This window comes from Cyprinus carpio, chromosome B10, assembly GCF_018340385.1.
Source record: "Cyprinus carpio isolate SPL01 chromosome B10, ASM1834038v1, whole genome shotgun sequence".
NCBI lineage: Eukaryota > Metazoa > Chordata > Actinopteri > Cypriniformes > Cyprinidae > Cyprinus > Cyprinus carpio.
Genome location: NC_056606.1, coordinates 15240044 through 15261957, shown reverse-complemented (window position 1 = coordinate 15261957; position 21914 = coordinate 15240044). Strand labels below are relative to the sequence as shown.

The 21914-nt window shown below is 38.1% G+C and overlaps 1 protein-coding gene across 7 annotated transcripts in view; it reads left to right on the top strand.

Moving 5' to 3' along the window:
• The window catches only part of LOC109087598 (roundabout homolog 2-like), a 141836-nt gene that overhangs the window by 71530 nt on the left and 48392 nt on the right, over positions 1 to 21914 (top strand). For all 7 annotated transcript variants that reach the window (XM_042732791.1, XM_042732789.1, XM_042732790.1 and 4 more), the window contains exon 2: positions 8503 to 8829. In XM_042732791.1, coding sequence (XP_042588725.1) covers positions 8503 to 8829 — 327 coding nt within the window. The remainder of the gene's footprint in view (positions 1 to 8502; positions 8830 to 21914) is intronic.

Here is a 21914-nt window from a genome sequence, read left to right as displayed (position 1 = left end):
CTTCATTAGCACACACTTCTTTCTCGTTCTCTTCCCTCCTGGTGCCTATGTTTACACACTTTCATGCTGTTCAACTTCTACTTTTCTGTGCTTCTATTTGGCTTTGAGTCCTTGTTATCCTCATCAGTCGTGATCTTTGTGTTGTTTCAGTAAATAACAGTTGCTGGGTTCAGAGGGCTATTAGGCATGGACATTTCGTGCGCGGTTGTTGTTTAATGGCCGTGTAGATCAAAATCACAGCAGAGCTGGAATGGGTCCTTAAGTGCAATGCAAAGAATGTTGTGAATGTTTTTCTGTGGTGTCAATATTCTTTGTCTTTGTCAGAGCGATTGAAGTGTTAACAGGCTGTTATTCGTGTCTATAAGTGACATGACATATAGCCAAGTATGGTGACCCATACTCAGAATTTGTGCTCTGCATTTAACCCAACCAAAGTGCACTCACACAGCAGTGAACAAACACACCATGAACACACACCAGGAGCAGTGGGCAGCCATTTATGCTGTGGCGCCCGGGGAGCAGTTGGGGGTTTGGTGCCTTGCTCAAGGGCACCTCAGTCGTGGTATTGCCAGCCCAAGACTCGAACCCACAACCTTAGGGTTAGGAGTCAAATTCTCTAACCACTAGGCCATGACTTCCTCATAGACGTGTGGCAAGACTTTGATATTATCAGCTCTATTCTATGCCAAGTAGTTTCTCTTACTGCAGGAATCTGCTGCTTTCCTTGCTGAAAATACAATGACTTATGCTTTTTGCCGGCTTGTGCTGAAGGATCAACAAACTAGAGAGTTTTTTGCTGTATGTTTTATACTATGATATGTTACATTTAATATAAATATTATTATTTTAATATTAAAATGTGTGTATATGCATATATAATATGTAATTTTACAGTTTTGAGTTCATATTTAAACCTTTTTTATTTTACATTACAAATAGTTTTAGTTAATTTAATTTAATTTATTTTAATTTACAGTATTTTTTTTTAGATATCTTGTCAAAATATTTTAGTGGAATTTAGAAGTTTTCTCGTAATGATTTGTGCAGTAGAAAGACATGCAAATGAACTCTTAAATTTAGTATTTTCAGTCTCTAGCTCTCAGACTGGAGTCAGAAATGAACCAGTGCTTTGGGCAAAACTGCCACCAATAGTGACAGAAATGCCCCAGTTACCCAAAATAGGGCAAAAGTGCTCCTTGAGGGAATTCTTTTTTTTAATCTCATATCAAACATTTGATATTTTTTATATATATATATATATATATATATATATATATATATATATATATATATATAGACACTAATATACTGTTTTAACGGAATAATCTGAATTTAACGTTATTTATTTTTATTTTTGAAAAAAAAATCACACTACCAAAGCATGAAAGTCTGAAACTGCCATTGAACTCTCTAGCAGTGTATTATAGCATTCAGTTGAACTCATCTGAGATGTATATATATATATATATATATATATACGCACACAAATTTGTTGTAATATTATATTCTGTTTTAAATCTAAAAATGGAAAGAAGTCATTAATTTGGCTGCTAAAGCTATGCATTCACTTTGTCAGCATATGAATTCACAGCATCATTATGCAGTCCATTAATTAGTCTTTTATCTCATATGCCTTTCTCAAGAAGAAAATTCTTCCCTCCCTACATGTCAGTCTTGTATCCAGCCATACCAGGACTGCTCATGTTCATGACCGATCCAGTGAGTCATTTTTATGCAGAACACCCACCATCTCAATGAACACCACTCGACATAAATGTTAAACCTGTCAAATGCGTGAGTCACTAATTAAAAGCAATTCAGCTGTGTATTTCACCAGCGCAGTGCCATATGTTGCAGATCTTCAGAAACATTCACAGGTTAAGTCCATCGCTAAGAGAATCCTAGGGGTTTTCCTACCCCTCATTTTGGTCATTTCCTTCTGCAATCATCAGCCATCAAAGCAACAAGAACACATCCTGCATGTGATGTGTTATCTTCTGGACCTCAGGGGGAGATATGCAGAGTTCCCGCTGTTCTGGGAGTAGACAAATGTTGAATATAGGCCTAATCATCGTCCTTTTCGATGCATGCTTTCCCCGAGCATGTATTTAACATGAAGCCCATCCGTACAGTGCCAACTACGCCCTAGTCCTTTTCATCTCTCTCTGTTTGACTTTCAAAGATCCAGTTCATGAATAGTCAGGTCGGCTCTCGATTGAAGGCCCTGGCCATTGAAGATTGAAAGAATTTTAAAGCGGCTGTATAATTTTTGATGAGAAGAAAGGGACTTCAAAGGCCGCTTACACTTTGTTTTACCTATTCACTGGAATTTGACCTGAAGCTGAAAATGGTAGTCTTAAGGGATCAGAAGACGTGGGGGTCTTCTGAGGGAACTTCGCTTGTGCTTAAAAGCTACTGGTGTGAATAGCAGAAAAAATATCAGGTTTGGCAAAACATCTACAGTAGATCTTCTGTACAGTCAGATTCCTCAGCCTGGAACTTCACTTCCTGCTAAATTGGTGGTTCTGTGTGGGCCTCATCTAGCAATGTTGGGGTCAAGCAGAAAGTGCCTGTAGGGATTAATCCAGCGGAACGTGATGCACCACTAGGAGGACCAGGAAGCTGATGCTATCTCAACCAGTCACGGTATGCTGGTCGCCCCAACTGGGCCACTTCCATTAACGCCACACTGAAGAGGTCCAGACAATACTGTGCAGCTGGGATGGAGCTCCACTGTCGCCACCATGCACAATTTATCTTTTATTCCCTACTGCTTCCTCTATGGGATAAGTCGACGCCCCCTTGAGATATGCGATATGCCATTGACATGTATTCCAGATGTGTTTTTCTTTGGTGAGGAGAGTTTGAATCATAGGAGGTCAGGGAAAACAGACTGTGGTATTATTGTACCGCCTTCGGAGAGGGTTCGCAGAATCTGAATGAACCCGGGCGAATGTGTCTCAGAGTACTGATACATATCTGAGTATATGGCAACATATAAAGATAGCTATTCCCAGAGAAAAGCAACAGATTCCTCACAGCCTTTACTAAAAATGCCCTCACACTAAAGGAATGAGCTAGTTTGGCAAGTCCAGGGTGACCAGGAGGTTATTTTTTTAAGCCTCAATGGCTTGGTCACCTGAGGCAACTCCGAGCTCAGTGTTGTTTGAGTCGTAGGGTTTAGGGTCAGCACTTAAAGAGATTCTCACTAACAGGTCGAACCACTGAAAGAATCGTATTTACTCCCCTTCTCTTTTCAGCCAAGTTTTCTCTCGGGAATCCGAGGGATCAATACCTTCAGCTAGAAGTTGCCACTGCCCAATAGAAGGTTCATTTGAAGTACTGTTTATTTTGTGAAGTGAGAAGGTTCTCAAAGCAATGGAGTGGCCAGATGAGCCTTTGTGCGAAGATAAAATCTGATGTGTCAGGAAGTCCCATTTGCACCACTCTAAAGATTAAGGATTCGGGATTGGGTTGGGTTATATATCACAAAGTGTTTTGTGCAGTAAATAGGAATGTCTATCTATCTACTAACCAATATCCTTTGCATTCATGTTAAATCCCCTGTATACAAGTATACTATTTTAACAAAGAGAGTATTTCTTCCCTTTGAACAACATCAAAGCTCATGTAATGGACACACAGCCCCTGAACCCACAATGGCACGTATACTTTGTTTTGCTAAGGCTCCGTGACTCTATGCTGTCTCTTCCTGTTGGAATGAGAAATCCTCTTCATCCCCTGCAGTAAACACAACATCTTTTGCTGTTTCTTATGCAGGAAGCACATAAGCAGCTCTTGCCACAACCCCTAAAGGTGTCAGGTTGCTCTGTAGAAGCTGTCATGGAATTTCTGCGCTTGCCACTGCGCTTAATCCATCCTGGTTCCCACATCGCAGGGTTGATCCAGGCAGAAACACGCTTGTCCCAGAGGAAAACAGCAGCCCTCCTGTGTAATTTTCTTTTTGCATGTGACCAGCTTCACTTTGTCCTCTCACCATCAGGAGCCGCAGGAGTAAAGAGTATAGCTTTATACCCCTGGTTTTGTGTTCTTTCTCAAGAGCCCCTTTGTTGTTTGTAAATGCAAAAAAACAGATCGGTTAAGAAAGAGTGTCGGAAGGAACGCCCCCACTTCTTAATTTAACTTAGGGTAATGAATGCACATTTGCAAATCAATTCCCAGATTCCGGTGAAAAAAGGAGGGGTGAGGTTGTAAAATAATCAACTATTTAAGGGGGGCGGGAAGCCACTCAAAAGAATTGCAGATGAGGATTGGGGGAAAGAAAGTTGGCCATTTTTGTCTTTGGTATTAAACTTTGTGCTTTAAGCATCAAAGCTTTGTGCTTTTATGTAATACTGACATGCTGCAAAATTGTTTTAGATGTCAAAGTTCTTCTGGATCTTGTCTTATTCATCTAAGTAAAAAAAAATGCTTTTGTTCAAGATTTTATACTAATTTTGTCCTGTACTGATAATTCTCCTTGCATGTTAATTTGCGCTTCTTTAGAACTATTTAATTCATCTTTCTTCTTGTGACCTCCAGGTTTTCACACATACTTCAAGTGATGGAGACAATTATTAGATCGACATCTGACCTTTCCTTGCATGGTTGTCATGGAGATCCTTTGGCATTGACACCTTCTCTAGGAAAACTCTGAATATTTGCATATGTCGCTGCACTTGCTTTTTTGTGAATATTTCCCAGAGCATGTCTTGTTACTGCAACATGGCTTGCATCATCTGTCTTTGTTTAGCTGGGCCATGTTTAGCGATCCTGTTTCCTCCTCCAACACTGGAGATAAATATTCTTAGTGCTAAAAGCCCCTTGGGATTGATCAGAAGGATAGCCAGATGCATGTATTTCCTCCCAGAGCCGGCTCATCTCCCACCCCTCCCCCTCCCCCTTCCTTCACATAACAAGGTCAAACCCCTATTACAGTACAAGGGCTTGATACCTTTAAGAGCAGATGAGTTGTAGTTGCAGCACCTCCCTTTATGCCCGAATCAATCTAACTGCTAGAACCATTACTAGCATGTCACACAGTGAGATTGCCACTTGTATGGGTTCTTCCAGATAGGTCATGCTCTAATTTCAGCAGCATTTATTGGATGTAATCCTTAACAGCTGGACTGAAGTTGTGCTACTGATGTAGCACAGAATTAGCCTAGATTTTGTGCTCTAAGTATTTTATAAAATTTAAAATTGAAGAATGCTCCCTTTTTATTCTTTCAGTTGAATTTGCTATCTATCTGTCTGTCTGTCTATCTATCTATCTATCTATCTATCTATCTATCTATCTATCTATCTATCTATCTATCTATCTATCTATCTATCTATCTATCTATCTATCTATCTATCTATCTATCTATCTATCTATCTATCTATCCCTGTAAAATAGATTTCTTTTCTAGTTAAAATAATAGTTATATACCTTTATGTGAATTTCAATTGTACTTTATTAAAATGTGAATATCGTTTTCGATTCTACTTCAATTAAAATACTATTCAAATTCTGGAACTAGCCTAAATTGGAATCTAAAAGGCAAAATAACAAAAACCGTGTTTTCTGAGTCAATTTGCTGTGGTTGCTAGGGCATTCTGTTTGGTTGCTAGGTGGTTACTTACTGGCCAAGGTTAAAAGTTAAAGGTCTCAATGAGATTCCCAACATATGATTCAGGTTCCTCCTGGAACTTTATGGTCTACTATGTGAAAATCTTAAGTCTGATCACTTTGAAATGCAATCCTTAACAAGCTGCATGGTTTGAAGTATCATTCATGTCATTCATACAGAGTGACTTGCTTTGGCGAGCAACATTAATAATTAATGTAGGCAAGATTTTCATTTTATTTCACTCGGCGACCAGAAATCAAAGCACTTCCCACAATTCACAGTGGAGCCAAGCAGCCTTTTGTGACAAGGTTATTAAAATTATATCACCTATGTTCTGCCTTATTCACTTCCTTATTTGAGCACTTCTTTCCTACCTTGTCAGTACCAGAGACATTTTAATGCTCGTTTCCAAGCGTTGTTATATAAAAGATGCTCTTGGAGATGTGTTATCTGCCTCAGAAGGCCCTTAAAGTGCACTGTTTCCCAGAGGGTTGATTTTTTCTGACAGGGTGTGAGACCATAGAGTTCCTTAGAGTTGTAAAAATCCCCCAAACGCCCATCATGGGACTTGTTTTTTTTAAAGCTGCAGTTCTAGCACCTCATAATGGACGACTCGTTGATCTAGAAGACTCAGAAAGCTCAGAGCAAAACGATTAATCAGCTTTTCCAGATGTTGTTTTCCACTTCTATATGCACAGTTAGTCACTCTCTTAGACTGTCCCAGATCCCCCTGGTCTTCTCGAGGTCACATTTAGGTGAGATAGCTTCTGTTTTTGTAGGCGTTTAGCTCAGTCTTTACTTTCCATCTCTTTCCCTGCCTTACATCTCCTCTGTGGCAGGTTGGGAGTGTTTGGTCTGTTTTATTTATAAGCCTGTTCTTGGATTCTTACCCCACTGTTTCTCCTCCACCCCCTGCCAACCACAGTCTGTTCGGCAGTCCATAAGTGTCCGCTAAAAGCTATTAGCCAAACCCTGCCGGTCTCCGCTCCCTTAACCCAGCGGGGCCACAGGGCTTTTTGTTTTGAAATACTGGAAGGGCAACAGTTCTGGGGATTCGGAGGTGAACACAAAGCATGTGGTTTGGCCTTTGCCGTCTCTTGTGGATGGAGCCCTATGTACTACTGTAAGGTCATTGTGTCATGTTATTCATGGTTGGGAAATGGGTTAGTTTTAAGTTGCATTAGACTTTGGCCCATGGGCTGTTTATCCACTCGACTGAATATGAAGTAATAAAGCAAAGTAAAGCTTTGCAGATCTGAATGGTAAGAAATAATTTTTAAAAGCACTATTTTTAATGCCGTGTTGCTGGTGTAAACAGAGGACCGTTATACTACAGTTTATCTCCATGTGCGTGAAATGCATTACTGTGTTTTTCTTGTAATCCCGTGTAACTTTTTGTGTATTTTGATGGACGTTTCCCCAGGGAGATGTCTGTAGCTTTTTGTTAGAGCTATCGCATGTGATTCATTTCAAAACGGAAAGATATTTTCACCATCCCTCACTCTGATTGCTGGAAATCACAGTCTCTCTCCTGTCACAAATTTTAAACCCCAGTATAATTGTTGCCGCCGGGATCGGTAATTATTTCCAAAATCACCATGCACAATGACTCACTTTCATCCCCAGATATCTCCCGATGGCTGAAATTCCCCGGTCTTGTTGAGAATCAGTTTGTGTTGATGTTATTCATCCGTAATTGTCCCACCACCACACTGTCATTCAAATTGGGAGAGAGAAAAGCAATTTCAAAGCTTTCTGAAAGCCTACCTGAATTACCATACCACCGGTTTCTCCTTCCCCCCCCCCCTCAACAACTGTGTGAAACAAAAAACCCTTGGCAGTCAGCATGAATTCATATGTGCCTTAAAACAGAAGACAAATTATATATACATATCCCAGCATTCCAGCTAATGCGGGATTGAAATGAATTTCTGTTTTCTTTGATAGCTGTTGAATTTAGAGCATGTAATTTTCATACTGCCAGTTTAAGGCATTCATATGAGCAATACATATGTATAACATCTTAATTTTACCTAGTCGAGTGTTGGCGGAAATTGTATTTTACATCCTTGTCACCAGTGACATGAATAATCAACTTGTAAAGATTGCATTGGTAAAGCAGGTGCTGGATCCAAAACTGTGAATCTTATTGGTTAAGCTCCAACTGGAATTAGGCTAAGAGCTGTTTTTTGGTGTAAAGTGGAGAATGTATGCTCTTTGGTTGGAATAATTTAATGTTTTGGCAGATTATTTGTCATCAAAAACATTATTTATACAGATTTTGTACACCACGTGTGAAGTTTCTGATGACCATGTCATGTCCACACTCAAAGCAACAAGTTTTCATGGAACATCACATGCACAAAACTTGTTTAATGTCTAAATGACAATTATATGGAACTTGATGAGAGGAAGTATATAAAGAATCAAACAAATATAAAATAAAAAAAAAATGCTGACTAAAATTGCTGTTAATAAAATTGAATTGAATTGTATATTGAATTTGCAAAAACGGTCAAATTAGAAAGCAGTGAATCATGAATCAAAAAGATTCACAACTGTACTTGTATTGCTTGTTGCACTGACTCGCATCTGGGGTCACTTTATTTTAAGGTGTGCTTGTTACAGCGTAATTATATATATAAATACTGAGTAATATTAATTAACTACATGTACTTATTATATGGTTAGTATTAGGGTCTGGCTTAGGGTTATTTGCATGTAATTATGCATAATTTATTGTTATTATAATAGTAAGTACATGTAACAAGGACACCTTAAAATAAAGTGTTACCACATTTGAGACACTCTGTTATTGAAGTTGTTTTTATACCAAATTCTCTCAATTGCATGTAATGCAAATAGTGACTACCGATTCTCTCTCTTACAGGATCTCGGCCGAGGTTGGAAGATGCCGCGCCACGGATTGTCGAACACCCCTCAGACCTCATTGTTTCCAAGGGCGAGCCCGCCACGTTGAACTGTAAGGCCGAAGGTCGGCCGACCCCTATGGTGGAGTGGTACAAAGATGGCGAGAGAGTTGAAACGGACCGTGAGGATCCACGCTCCCACCGCATGCTCCTCCCCAGTGGTTCCCTCTTCTTCCTCCGAATCGTTCACGGAAGACGCAGCAAGCCTGACGAAGGAGTATACGTGTGCGTAGCAAGAAATTACTTGGGCGAAGCCGTCAGCCGTAATGCCTCTTTGGAGGTCGCAAGTAAGTTGGCTCATTTGTACTCTGATCCTTGCCTCACGCTCTCTTCCTCAATCTCTCCGACTGCAAATTTCCGCAGTGCTCATCTTTTTTCCGCCGCTTCTATAAAGCTTTACCATTTTGTCCTGCTCTCCTCATCTTTTCCCCTTCTCCTCCATCTCCACTCGATCTTGTTTAGTCTTCTACTCGCTGCGGCGGCCCATAACCATCGTCCCTGGTGGAGTGAAGCACTGAGGTCATTGTTAGTTTTAGAGGAGGTAATCTGATTTGTGGTATTAATGTAGATGGATGATAGCTGGTATTCGAGATAAATTCAACCCCAGAAATAGCCAAGAGAGGAGCGTAATGCTGGCGGCTTCCAGGTGACAGATGTTAGCTTAAAAAAATCCACCAGCATCTCAGTGTTTCTCATGGAATGGCTCCAGGTTTTAACAGCAGGGCTTCCCATATCCAATACACACTAATTAAATGCTGATGGCACTATTTGATTTCGGTCATTAGATTATCGCCAATTTCATTAGGCTTCCGCAACGTTATGTTTTTGTCATGCGACCTCAGAGCTTTCTGATACAGAATCATTTCTAGGTGGCCTGCAGACCTTAAATGGTGTCGTCTAAGGACAGATCCCTCACCTGCTTGAGTATTTCACCATCTGCTCCGAGATATCAGCGAGATGTAATAGTCCCCATGTTCTGGCACTGCTTTGGAAAAAATAGCACCATTCTCACACAATTCAAAGCCAGAACGCAAATTTGGTCTCCAGCAACTCATAAATCCTGTCTATTAAATTCCTCTTCCATGCATTCTTATTGCAAAACGCTTCAAAACCCAAAGCATTTACAATTCACTCACACTCTGCTATCTAATTAGGATCTGAACCTCCCCGTTGAGCTGCAGTATCTTTATTTAAAAGGGAAAGCAAAGAAACTGTATTGCTTTTGATGTCTTCAGGATTAATTGAAGTTGGTGCGGCTCTCCAAAGCTGGAAATAACGGTTATTTGCTGCATGATGTTATTTATTCTCATTCTCGAGGAGCGTTTTCAGATTGGATTTCTTTTCAGTTTGATTTTTATTTCTTCTTTCTTATCAGCATTGAAAGTTATATTTCTCTCATATTTCCATATCAAATATTTTTGAGTTTTCAGATTGGATTTGAACAATAACTCCATTCAATTATAGGACTGACTGTTGGATGCTATTACCAAAACCATTAACCTACATTTCAGATTCATTTATTAGTGATATCCCATGCCTAAAAGACACTGTGCTGTTTCAAAACTCCAAGTTCATTGTAAGTTCGTGATCCATGAGGGTTACAGAACAGATGGTCTGTTTAATAAAACATTTTTTTATTGTTGCTGAGATAATTAGTTTTCCAAAGTTCTATTAAAGATGGTGGTTTTCATCCAGAATACGATAGAGACTCTCAATTTAATGCTTGGAAATTTGTATGTCTTGGTAACTCCTTTCACAGCGGTATCTAAAAAATATGTTTTTACCTCAGTGAACTGAAAACAAGCTAAACGCATAATCAAGCATCTGAAATTCCCAAGCTTTCCCTCTACAAATGAAAGGTTTTTGGATGAGTTCTTCTCACATCGAGCAGAAACGTTTGCAGTCTATGTTCCTCAAATGAGACTGTCATTATCATTAACTGTAGACTGAATGTGCGCAGTGGAAAGAATTCTGGTACACAAATAGTTCTAGAACCCCACAGGAGTTGATTCTAGGTCTAAATTCCTAAACCGCACATCCTTGCCAACTGTCTTTCCTGTCCTTTACCCATGCCCCCATTATCCCGATGGATTGGCTCTCCTGTGAGATGGCAGTGCTACATTTCCTCTAGGGAATGGTGGCCAAAAACCAGAAAAAATCACATAGATAAAATACACATTGATAGTATAGCTAAGTCAGTTGTCAGTCTAAAATATGAGATATATTAATTATATACTTCCTTTTACAATGCAAATGTCCCTAATTGGTTCATTGAGGCTATTTTTTGCAAGACTAAATTGATTGTGACATCATAACCGGTACATAAACAAATGAAAGCCCACATTTACACCCCAACTCGTTGTTTCAGTCCTGACTTCTGTGGAACAAAAAAGAATATAGTTTGACAAATGTTTTAACTGTTTTTGTCCATTTAATGCGAGTCAATGGTGTTCAGAATTACAGTGTTTTTCAGAATAGCTTCTTTGGTGTTCCATAGTAGAAAAAAGCCATACCGGTTGGAACAACATGAGGGTGAGTAAATGTTGACAGAATTTCCATTTTTGGTTGATATATTCCTTTAATATCCTTTGAATGCAATAAAAGTTCAGAATAGCTTTATTTTGATGGAATAAGCTCTGTGGGCATTGTGGTGATAAGATTTGGGCACATAGTGCCAGCTCTCTGCATGGAGATCATCTTTCTCCATCGTGGCGTGGATCCATCAGCCAGGTGGTGGGCGGGAGATGGGGATGAGGGGTCTGCTGCCAGCCATAGAGCTTGTCTGGTTCACAGGTTTTGGGGGTTTGGCAGAGAGAGGTATATATATATATATAGCGAGAAAGGGAGGTAGAAAGATAAATAGAAAGGAGAAGGAGGGAACCCATATGCCATGCGTGTTGATCTGCCACCAGCAGGCAGCATGTCGTACATTAGGAGGGCACAGATCTTCGGTCAAACGCAAGATGTTCTGGTGAGAATAAACATGCTCTTGGCCCGGGATGCGTGGGAGGGACCGAATTCCCAGAGAGTGTTTTAACAGCCTGTTTATATATGCTGCTTTTGAAGGCAGTATTTATGGTCGAGGTGATGAGTTATGTAGGCACGGTTACATTACTCAGATGATGAAGCTGGAGCTGGGATGATTTACAGTGACAGAACTCTCACACGTTAAATGATAGATGAAAGGGAATGGATCTGTGATAGTTCATCTGTGGTTTGTGGTTTATTACTTTTTAAATGATGCTCAGCATTTGGTGTCGCCCCTCTTTATACTTTTGCATGGCTTATGGGTAAACATCAGCCATTTGGAGCTTCTAATGAAAGTTGTTTTGGGGGGTCAGGACTGGTTTCCAGGAGAACAGGTGAAGACGGAACAGCAGCTTTTCTATGGAATGTTGGAAATGAACAGGTGAAAGGAAGATATGATACTCTTGTTCTCTGTTTAATTAGCTGTGAGAAGCGGGAAACTTTCACACTTTTACAATCAAAATCAACCAACAATCAGACAATACAAAAAAAAACAACCCACAAAAGAAGCAAACATAAACAGGAACAATGTTCCCTCTAAGCAGCGCAAGTGCAAGTGCTTGTAATACCAAGTTTTAGGCATTGTTCAAATAAGTACAAGCTAGAAAGAGAAGGAATAACTAAAGAGAAAGAATATATATATATATATATATATATATATATATATATATATATATATATATATATATATATATATATATATATTTTTTTTTTTTTTTTTATTAATATTATTATTATTTTTTTAACGCACCATAACCTTATGGGGAGGGTCCCAAAACCTGTTTTACTGCAAAAACACAGGTCAGCAGCCAGTTTGGTCTGAATTGTAACTAGGATTGTCGTGATGTCAGCAACCTAGTTGAAATTTAATGATTCTCGACACCACAGCAAAAACTATTCTATTAAATGCCTTCCTTTTTGTCCAAGTTTATATTTAGCTAACTTAATTTATTTATTTATAGTTAGTTAATAATATACTTAGTATTTATTAAAAGATTGGTTTTACTATTTGTGACCCTGGACCACAAAACCAGTCATAAGTGTCAGTTTCTCAAATTGAGAGTTATACATCATATGAAAGCTGATTAAATAAGCTTTTCATTGATGTACTGTACCACCTTTAAAGTACATAACAATATATATCACTTAAAAAACTACCACAAAAAAAATACTCAGAAATTTAAAAAAAATCTGAATACTGAGAAAATCACCTTTTAAGTTCTTAGCAATACATATTACTAATCAAAAATTAGGTTTTGATGTATTTACAGTAGGAAATTTACAAAATATCTTCATGGAACATGATCTTTGCTTAATTTCCTAATGATTTTTTTCATAAAAGAAAAATCGATAATTTTGACCCATACAATGTTTTTTTTTTTTTTTTGGCTATTGCTAAAAATGTACCCCAGCGACTTAAGACTGGTTTTGTGGTCCATGGTTACATTTTTGATTTAAATTAGTGCCATCAAAATTAGTGTGTTAATGCAGGCAATTAATTTTTCAGTTTAATGTGTTAAAATTATTTAATGCCATTAACGCAGGGGCGGAGCCTATGGTTGGCTACCCCACTCATGACTGCTACTTGTGTCTCTTTTTTATTGACAAGAAGTGTATTTATTAAGTCGCAGAACGTATTTATGACCACATCAAACCGGAGACGTTTCAAACTCGCACTCCAATTTCACTTCAGTGGCAGGTGCGAGTCAAATGAGCGCGGATATGGTACTGTGCTCGCAGCACGTGATCTTCAAATGCACGCTCTAAGATGCTAGCGCATGCTGTAGCCTGTACCATTTCATATCAAATCATGAAAGAAACTACATGCATGCAATGTCGTGGTCAGTTAAGGCATGTAGTTACCAAAACAACGATTAAAGCTGCCGTAAAACTGTATGCATATAATATGTTATATATGAGTCACATTTAAGAACATGTCTCTGAAATGGTTTTCCAAACTGTCCTGGAGCAGCCTAGTCTCCCTCTTCTAACACACCCGATTTAAATCATCAGTTCATTAGTAGAGACTTTAAGACTTGGAATGGGTCAGAAAAGGTAAAGAGAGTTGAGAGAAAATACGATGTGTGTCAGATCCTTGTCACGTTTAGCAGCTCTTAAAGAAATAGCAGCCAAAACAACCTAATAACCAGCTGCTGTGATGTCTGTTCATCAAGAATAAAAGAAAAAAAGAGAAAATCAATCACTTTTATAACTTTAAGGATTCATCTGAATTATGTTTAGAATTTAGTGTTTGATAACTTTATTCAATTGCTGTATATTTCTGCTGAGGGGCACAGGTAGCCTAGCTAAATATGACATTTATTATAATGGGTTTATGTGAAGATTGTTTTAAGTTCACTTAAAAGTTATTTTTAAAGTCTAATAAATGTTAAAATTGATAGCTCTCAATTATAATGTAATGTTGAATGTAGGGCTGCCTCCTAATAGTTAACTAATTGTTAGTAAACCAGAAGAGGCTTGGTTGACCAAAATTTTATTAGCCGCTTAGTTACAGAAAAAAGTCATGGAATACGTGACTAACAGAACGTTAACAGCTAGTCTTTGGTAATACAGTACATCGAGCAGGACATCCAAACACTTGCCTATTATTCATCGACCTCAAATATGGCTTATCATCTGAAATATATGTAAATATTATCAACATTACATGGCCGTCAATCTAATTTTAACCTAGAGAAATGTGTGCTGTTCAAGTGTCTGTGTGGAGTGTGGAGCTAAACAGTAGCGCTCACTGCAGGACAGATTTGGTCAATTTTGGAAATACAAATAAAAGTAATACATCTTTCAAATCTGTAAAGACTCTAGGTTTATTTGTGTTCACTCACAATACCGCACTTTTGTAAAATTATGAAAGCAAACGGGATGCGCTTTCTGCCGTCTCGGTCTCTGTGAACTTGAGCGTGAAACTCTGTGTATATCTTTGCCTTACAGACATTAAAAATATATCTATATAGTGTGAAATGTCTACTTTCAAATGAACCAATTCAAATGGAAAACAAATTATCAGATAATGTAATCCGTATGAAACATGCACACAGGCGCATCAATACTGTGGAGATGATGAGTCAGTGTCACCGACTTCATCTCTGAAGTTGAAAACAAAGAAAACACTAGTTTATCTAATTATTAAAATGTTAATGCATTCTCCTTACTGTTTTTCCCTGACACATTCATAAGCATTACATCTGCCGGTGCATTGTAGCAAGCTTTATGCATGTACTTGGAACACTTATTAGGCAATTAAAGGCTCATTATATTGACTTAAATGGTTTATTAATAAACATCCGATTAGTCGACTAATGCTTCAAATGAATGACTAGTCGACCAGAAAAATCCCTAGTTGAGGGCAGCCCTAGTTGAATGGCTATAGTCAATGGTTAAATATTGGGGGGGATTTTTTTTTTTTTTATAGGGAAATCAGTAGGGATGTTCATTTTAACTGGTTAACCGTTAACCGACCGTTAATTAGAATTTTGACCGATTAATACAATCAGTTAAACGGTTTAAAAAGTCATTTATTTATATATTTTCAGTTATCAAAATATTTAAAAAGGTTTGCTGCATGGTTAAAATAGGCCCTAAGCTACGTGTATAAAAATTGTTTTTAAAGAAAAAAAAAACAAGTCGCATTTTATTATTTCATTCATAAATAGGCCTAATGCTGATGAAAAATGTTTAGAAACATTATAATAAACGCTGTTAACATAGCTAGGCTATTTTAGTTCCCCTCACTCCCTAACAAATCCTTTCAATTAACAGTATTTAGAAAAGAACAAGAATTAAAAATATAAGAAGTTATAGCAATTTAAACGACAAGCCAAAACAAATTAATTTAGGCTAAAACGAAACTGAAACCAACGTTGGGTCTCTCATTCGATACAATATAAAATGTTTCTGTATTTGCGATGTATTTGAAAGCAAAATTATTATTTATTATGTAGCCTACTTCACTCGGGTTCCAATATCCATGTAAAACAAAATGTTTTGCATAACATCACGGAGGTACAGTGATAACACTAAACGGCACAGATTTTACTACATATTTTAACTTAGCAGTGTTATTTTTTTCTTATGTTCGACTGACTGTATTTTATTATGATAATGAACAGGCTGCATTGTCAAGGTAGCAACGCTTAACTGTGTGCTTGCATACGACGCCATCACTTTTTTACATTTTTTCCTTCTAACAGGGAAACAACTACTCCTTTTAGTCATAAACAGTGGAAGCAGCTACTCCTTTTAGTCATAAAGATAATCAGAATTGTGAAAAGTTTGCCTTTATTTGTGTACATTCAAAATAAAAACAAATCTTTGTGCTTTTGTAAAATATGCCTAAAGAAAAATAGGATGCCGCTTTCTGCCGTCTGGTTTTCTTTCGCGCAGCACAAAAATATATATACATATATATATATATATATATATATATATATATATATATATATATATATATATAGCATAGCTTTATTATGTTTTTCACCGCTTGCAGAAGTGCTGCAGGTTCATGATGTGATATGATGACAATGTGAATCCTTATGTTCTGTTGTTTGCTGCTTTTTGCGCATGTAAAATGAATCTCTGGGAAACAAATTTTAGGATTTTTAACGGGTCACAGACACTTATCCTTTCTAATTTAATTAAATTCTAATTTAAAATAATCTTGTCAGTTAATGGTTAATAATCAGTTAACAAGCGATTAATTATTTATTTATTTTTAATCGATTGACAACACTAATTTAAATAAAAAAATTATGTAAATATATTATCTTTTTAATTAATTTAACAATATGTTGATATACAATAACAAATATAATATATTGAAAATGTAATATTAACCCCTTACCAGTTACCCCCCATTTTCAGAATAGAGACAGAAATGACATACCAAAACTGACACTTTCAGAATTACTCAGAGTTTAAGAACGAGATACTCAGAAAAATACAAGTAAGGTCTGCAGAAAGCCTGAGTTGGACCATTCTGCTGGTGATTCTGCAGGGTTTGCTTATGGGTCACTCTGCAACTCTAGGGTTTAAGCTGGAGATATCCAGATAAGCCTATTTACGTGAAGCTCCTCAGTCTAGGACAAAACTAAAGTAATATTTTCTTATGTTCAGCAGGGCATGCTGTCCCCCTCTGGGCCACCTGCCCTCTGTGCTATTAACCTTATTGAATTTGGTCCTGTTGTAAAAATATGCTATCTGTGCTATTAACCTATTTTCTATTGCCTTCAACCTCAGTAATCTAGACTCGTGTGGGTGCAGAAGGGTGGCCTGGAGCAGTTAAGATTTTGAAACTCCTCAGTATAAATTGATTATGAAACCAGCAGAAAAGAGGATCTTAAAAAAAAAAAAACATTATAAAGGTTTTTAATTAGATTTTAGCAGTCTTTTACTGCAGCTCTAATACATCGACACACCCTACATAAATCAGATTTCTGTGATCCGACTTCCCGTTTCGTCTTGACTCAAAAGACAATTTCAATCCCGCAAAGCTGCTAAAACTTCATTCAGAATTTGATGAGATGCATCCACAAAGTAGATTTATTATTCCAGAGCCTTCGTTGTGAATATGTGAGCTATTAATCTTCCTGAATTTGTCAAAGAGGTGCCAAGTTCCAAATGCATTTTTCTAGCAAATGCATATTAACCAGCAAAGCCGACCCGGTCTGTCCAGACGCGCATGTGGCTGTGTGTGTGTCCGTGCAGTAATAATGAGATCACTTTTTCTAGCAAATGCATATTAACCAGCAAAGCCGACCCGGTCGAACTCCAGGGGTCAGGGAGCAGCCACGAGTAGGTCAGGGAGACTGCTGACAGGGTGGGGTCATTCGGACACGGGGCGACACAGGCCTTCTGTCCCCTGGCTATTTAACTCTCTCACTACCTAATGAATGTTTTAAAGCCAGCCACGAGTAACACAGATCAGACATATGAACACAAGGCCACCTCATAGGGGGAGAAAGAGAGATTTGCAGTAAAGATAGCCATAATAAACTGAGGGGGGACAGAAAGAAAAAAAGAGAGGAAATATTAAAAGAAATGAGAGAAAGAAAGAGACTGTTTAGCTGAATGATCAACAGGTGGTGCAAGGAGGAGTTTAGACTAAACCCCCACTCAACTTGATAAGCAGGGGTGCATCTGTGTGCTTTTGTATAGTTAGGGTTATGACCAGGGCAGACAGGACACAAGGGACAATGCAGCCCACTTCTGACACCCTAGGAAGCCACCATCCACTTTCAATCATTGCCTCCAATTCTGAGACATTAACAACTCTCATTTATCTCTCTGAAGTTACACCTCAGTTTCCTGGTTTGAAGGTAGAATTAGTAGTTAGATTTATTATTAGTATGTTTTTATCATCATCATCTAAATAAATCTAATCTAAATATACTGTAATAATAAAAACAGCAATAATAATAATAATAATAATAAGGCCTGTTATTACATCTAAATACAATTCAATAATAATAATAGATAATAATCAGAATAAGTAATTCTTCTGCCAAGTAATATAGTTTATAATGATAATAATAGTTGCATATACATTCTGAACTTTCCGGTTTATAACATTTAATTTGCACTTTTTGCGTACTAGTGTCCCTCATGAAACAGTCGTTTCACTCTGTGGTTGTGGTTAAATGAATGTGTAATCATTGTTGCTGACTTTGGGAGAACCTGACCACCATAGGGAATGTTTAATTGCATCTATTCATTTTCCTAACAGAGATCATAAAATTGTAATTGTCCATTTTACTGGCATGCTAAATTGCAAGGTGAGTTTAAGGGCTTCATGTAGGATGGCATATTTTACTTTTTTTAAATGCCCATTATACATATCTGAACTTTAGCCTTATTTTTTTAAAACACCTCAGATCTTTAGAGTGGGGAAACAACATTAAAGCTTAAAATGAAGTTAGTAAGCCTGTTTAAGTGCTGTGATTGATGGGAACCGGTCGTCGGAATGCTAAATTATTTTCCTTCCACTGCATATGTGGCTGTGCAATCCATATACCCTGAGAGTTTGTGCAGGCACCAGCCCTGGGATGATTGATTGCCTCTCTCTCATTGGCATTGCCAGCTGGCATCTGAAAGATGGGCGAGAGCAATGGGCCAGGATATTGGTCTGTGTTCAGAAGGTAGGAGAGCATAGAAACACACACACTGCCAACAAAAGCAATACTTGCTTAAGCTGTTACATTTCCGTTGGCCTTTACTTCCTTTTACTGGTTTTGGCCCCTTAGAGTAACACAAATCCAGGACAGATCTTTTCCTGTAAATTTTAAAATTCATGGTCTTTTGGACAAAAACTGATTCCGGAACAAATGATGACAGTTCAGTTTCATCAAGCAATGTCAACCAATCTAATCAAAAAAGCCTCCGCACGTTTGTGATGTCTGTTTCAAAAGCGTATAATGCTCTTCCTAGCTCCTTTTAGCAGACAGGCTCACCTTGAAGGATCAGAGGATTTTGGATGATCAAGAATCCTTCCCCAAACCCCTGCGAGGAAAGGCTTCAACGTCAAGCCTTATCCCGAGACCTGTCCCGCTGATATGGACTGACGCATCATGCAGAGCGCGCTCAGAGTTTGACTGCTCCGCTGAGTTTGAGCCCTGTCTCCTCTTATGATTTCAGTACCACGTGTGGAGTGGTAAAAGAGCACTGTATTTGCCTCGTAGGCTCATACTCCATTCGATTTCTGCAGTCTATTGAGAATCCATTAAAGAAGAAACATCTTTGCTGGTGGCACATTGATTATTTCAGACATTGTTCTCATGATTGTTGAATTTCATTTACAAGCTTTCTACTTGTTTTTGTACAACAACTTTCCATTTAATTCCTTCAAAAGCAGCGTCAAGTCCAATTTTGTGTTTCTCTGTGTATTAAGTTGGTTAATCTTTTGTTTTATGCACATTCCTGTAGGAAGTACCTCTCCTAAAATCAATAAATTTATTTCGCATCAGCTTTCCTACCTCAAGCCATCCTCAGGCAAGAACTGGCTGTGTTTAACAAATAAAATGATATTTTTTTCCAGAGCTCCCAGCAACAGTGCAACAGCTGCAGTCTTTCAAAAGAAAGAAAGAAAGAAAGAAAAAATTCTCTCTCTCTCTCTCTCTCTCTCTCTCTCTCTATACACAAAATAATATATAATTTTAATATATGTCATATCAGTAAAAAAAAAAAGCAAAATAAGTCCCAAATCACCTGCTAGTTCATTTTGGACAGTTGGACATTTCAGTTTCTCCAGATGGTTGTGGGTCGCTGTTGGGGGACGTTTCATTAGCAAAAAGGGGGGCGATGATGGACAAAGACATAGAGTTGGGTCCCGTCCTCTCATTAAGCTCGAGAAGTGCAGACCATCAGTAGATTAAAGTAATCCTCTTTCTTTCCAAAGACCATGTCTCTATTAGCCTCCAACGTGGTCGGCCACACGCGCCGGATTAGACCACATCACTAATGGACTTATTGTTATCGGTATCTGCATACAAAAAGACCAGCTATGGGGGGGCCTGGGTCTCTCCTCCTGGATGTGCCATCAATACAGAGATTCTCCCATCCCTCATCCCCTTATCTCCTCTACTTTTGTTCTCCAGTCAGGCATTTTGTGGGCCAGCGTTGTGTCCAGCAGCGCAGGGGCTGGTAACGGTTTACACACGCAATGCACCCAAGCACTGAATAATGATGAGTTTACAGTAGGGCAAACATGTTAGACAGTCAGCCACCCACCGAGCAGCTGTTTTCCCTCCAAAACACTTGATTGAAGTGGTTTTGTAGCTTCAGTAGTTGCGAAACGCTTCATAATACTATGAAATTGGGACGTGAGGGAGGTTATGTAAATGGTTTGGAGCTGACCTCTTCTTAGGCATCAAAGATGAGAAAATTCAAGGCTTGTCTGATATAGTTTAGATGATTTATTCTGATTTAAAGTCAAAGCTAACAAATGTTTTGTTGAAGAGCTGAAACGGACGAGATGAAGTGTTGCTAAAGTCTAGATTCCATCACAAAAACATAGTGATGTTAGCAACTGAAACCTACCCATAATGCACTGCAAATGTGATTGGCAGGCAAATTGATTTCTGTCCTTCCAAACCTGTATGAAAAATCTGCATTTAAAATTATTTATATAATGCTTTTTCTATTTTAAATTTTAAGTTTTTACTTTTAGATTTTAAATTTAAATTTTATTTTAAGTTTAAATATTTCAGTTAGTTCCCAAAGCAAAATTCTAATGAGTTTTTCATCCAATATATTTTTTATTTTATTATTTATTTTATTTTATTGCAATGAATAAAAAACATTTTTAGGTTTAGTTTTGGTTAACAACAACACAGGAACACTTGTGTATATATACATAAACATATACATACATATAATTTTTTTCTGTTCCACCAAATAAAGAAAGTTTGGAATGACATGAGGGTGAATAAATGGCAAAAAAATTATTTTTAGGCGAAGTACCCATCTACTGTCAAACGAGAGAGTCTGCGATTAACTTATAGATAGAGCTGAATATTTTAAACTTCCTATAGAGAGCTCTGAAGGGTTTAGACATGAACACATCTCTAAACATTTTTCAGACGAAAGATTATGTGATACACCTAACACATTGGAATATTCTCACAAAACCATTTACTGAATCTTTATGCAATCTGAGTGCACATTTGAAATGACTAGATTGTTTCCCTCTCTGATGATCTCTTTATTAGTCTCTTCTGTATAAAACACCACCTCTCTGTCATTTAAATGAGGCTGGCGTACCCTGATGTAGCTAGCATGGGCTGCTTCAGGCAGCTGCTGGTGGGACAGTGATTAACAGTGAATGGGGTGGAGGTTAGAGTCGATTCCTCTGGCTCTGTGCCTCTGGATCCCACCGTCGGTCAAACGCCCCCTCTTCCTCCTTTTTTTTTTCTGGATAATGACACCCACCTCCAGCACTGCACATGTGGCCTTGCCCATAAAGAATACTCATTTATAACTTCAATTTGTCACCCTGACATGGCGAGGGCTAAAGGGTTTCGGGGAAGACCAGACGGGCCTGTTTATGGGCAGTTAAGAGCCTTGAAATGATGTACCTTGGCAGAACGTCTCATACATCTCTCCATCCCTCATTCTTCCCGTCCCTCATATAGAATGCATATCATTTCATCAGGCTGGATAGGGGTGCTGGGGAGCACTTTTGGGTCGTAAAAAGATGAAATATCACTGTTATTTCTTGACACGGAGTCTGCTGCGGCAACTAAAGGTTTATGAGCATTGTAAAGCTGACTTGTGTCCCAGAACATGCAGCCCAAAGATTGCAGCGTTACAAACATTTATTTAATTATTTATT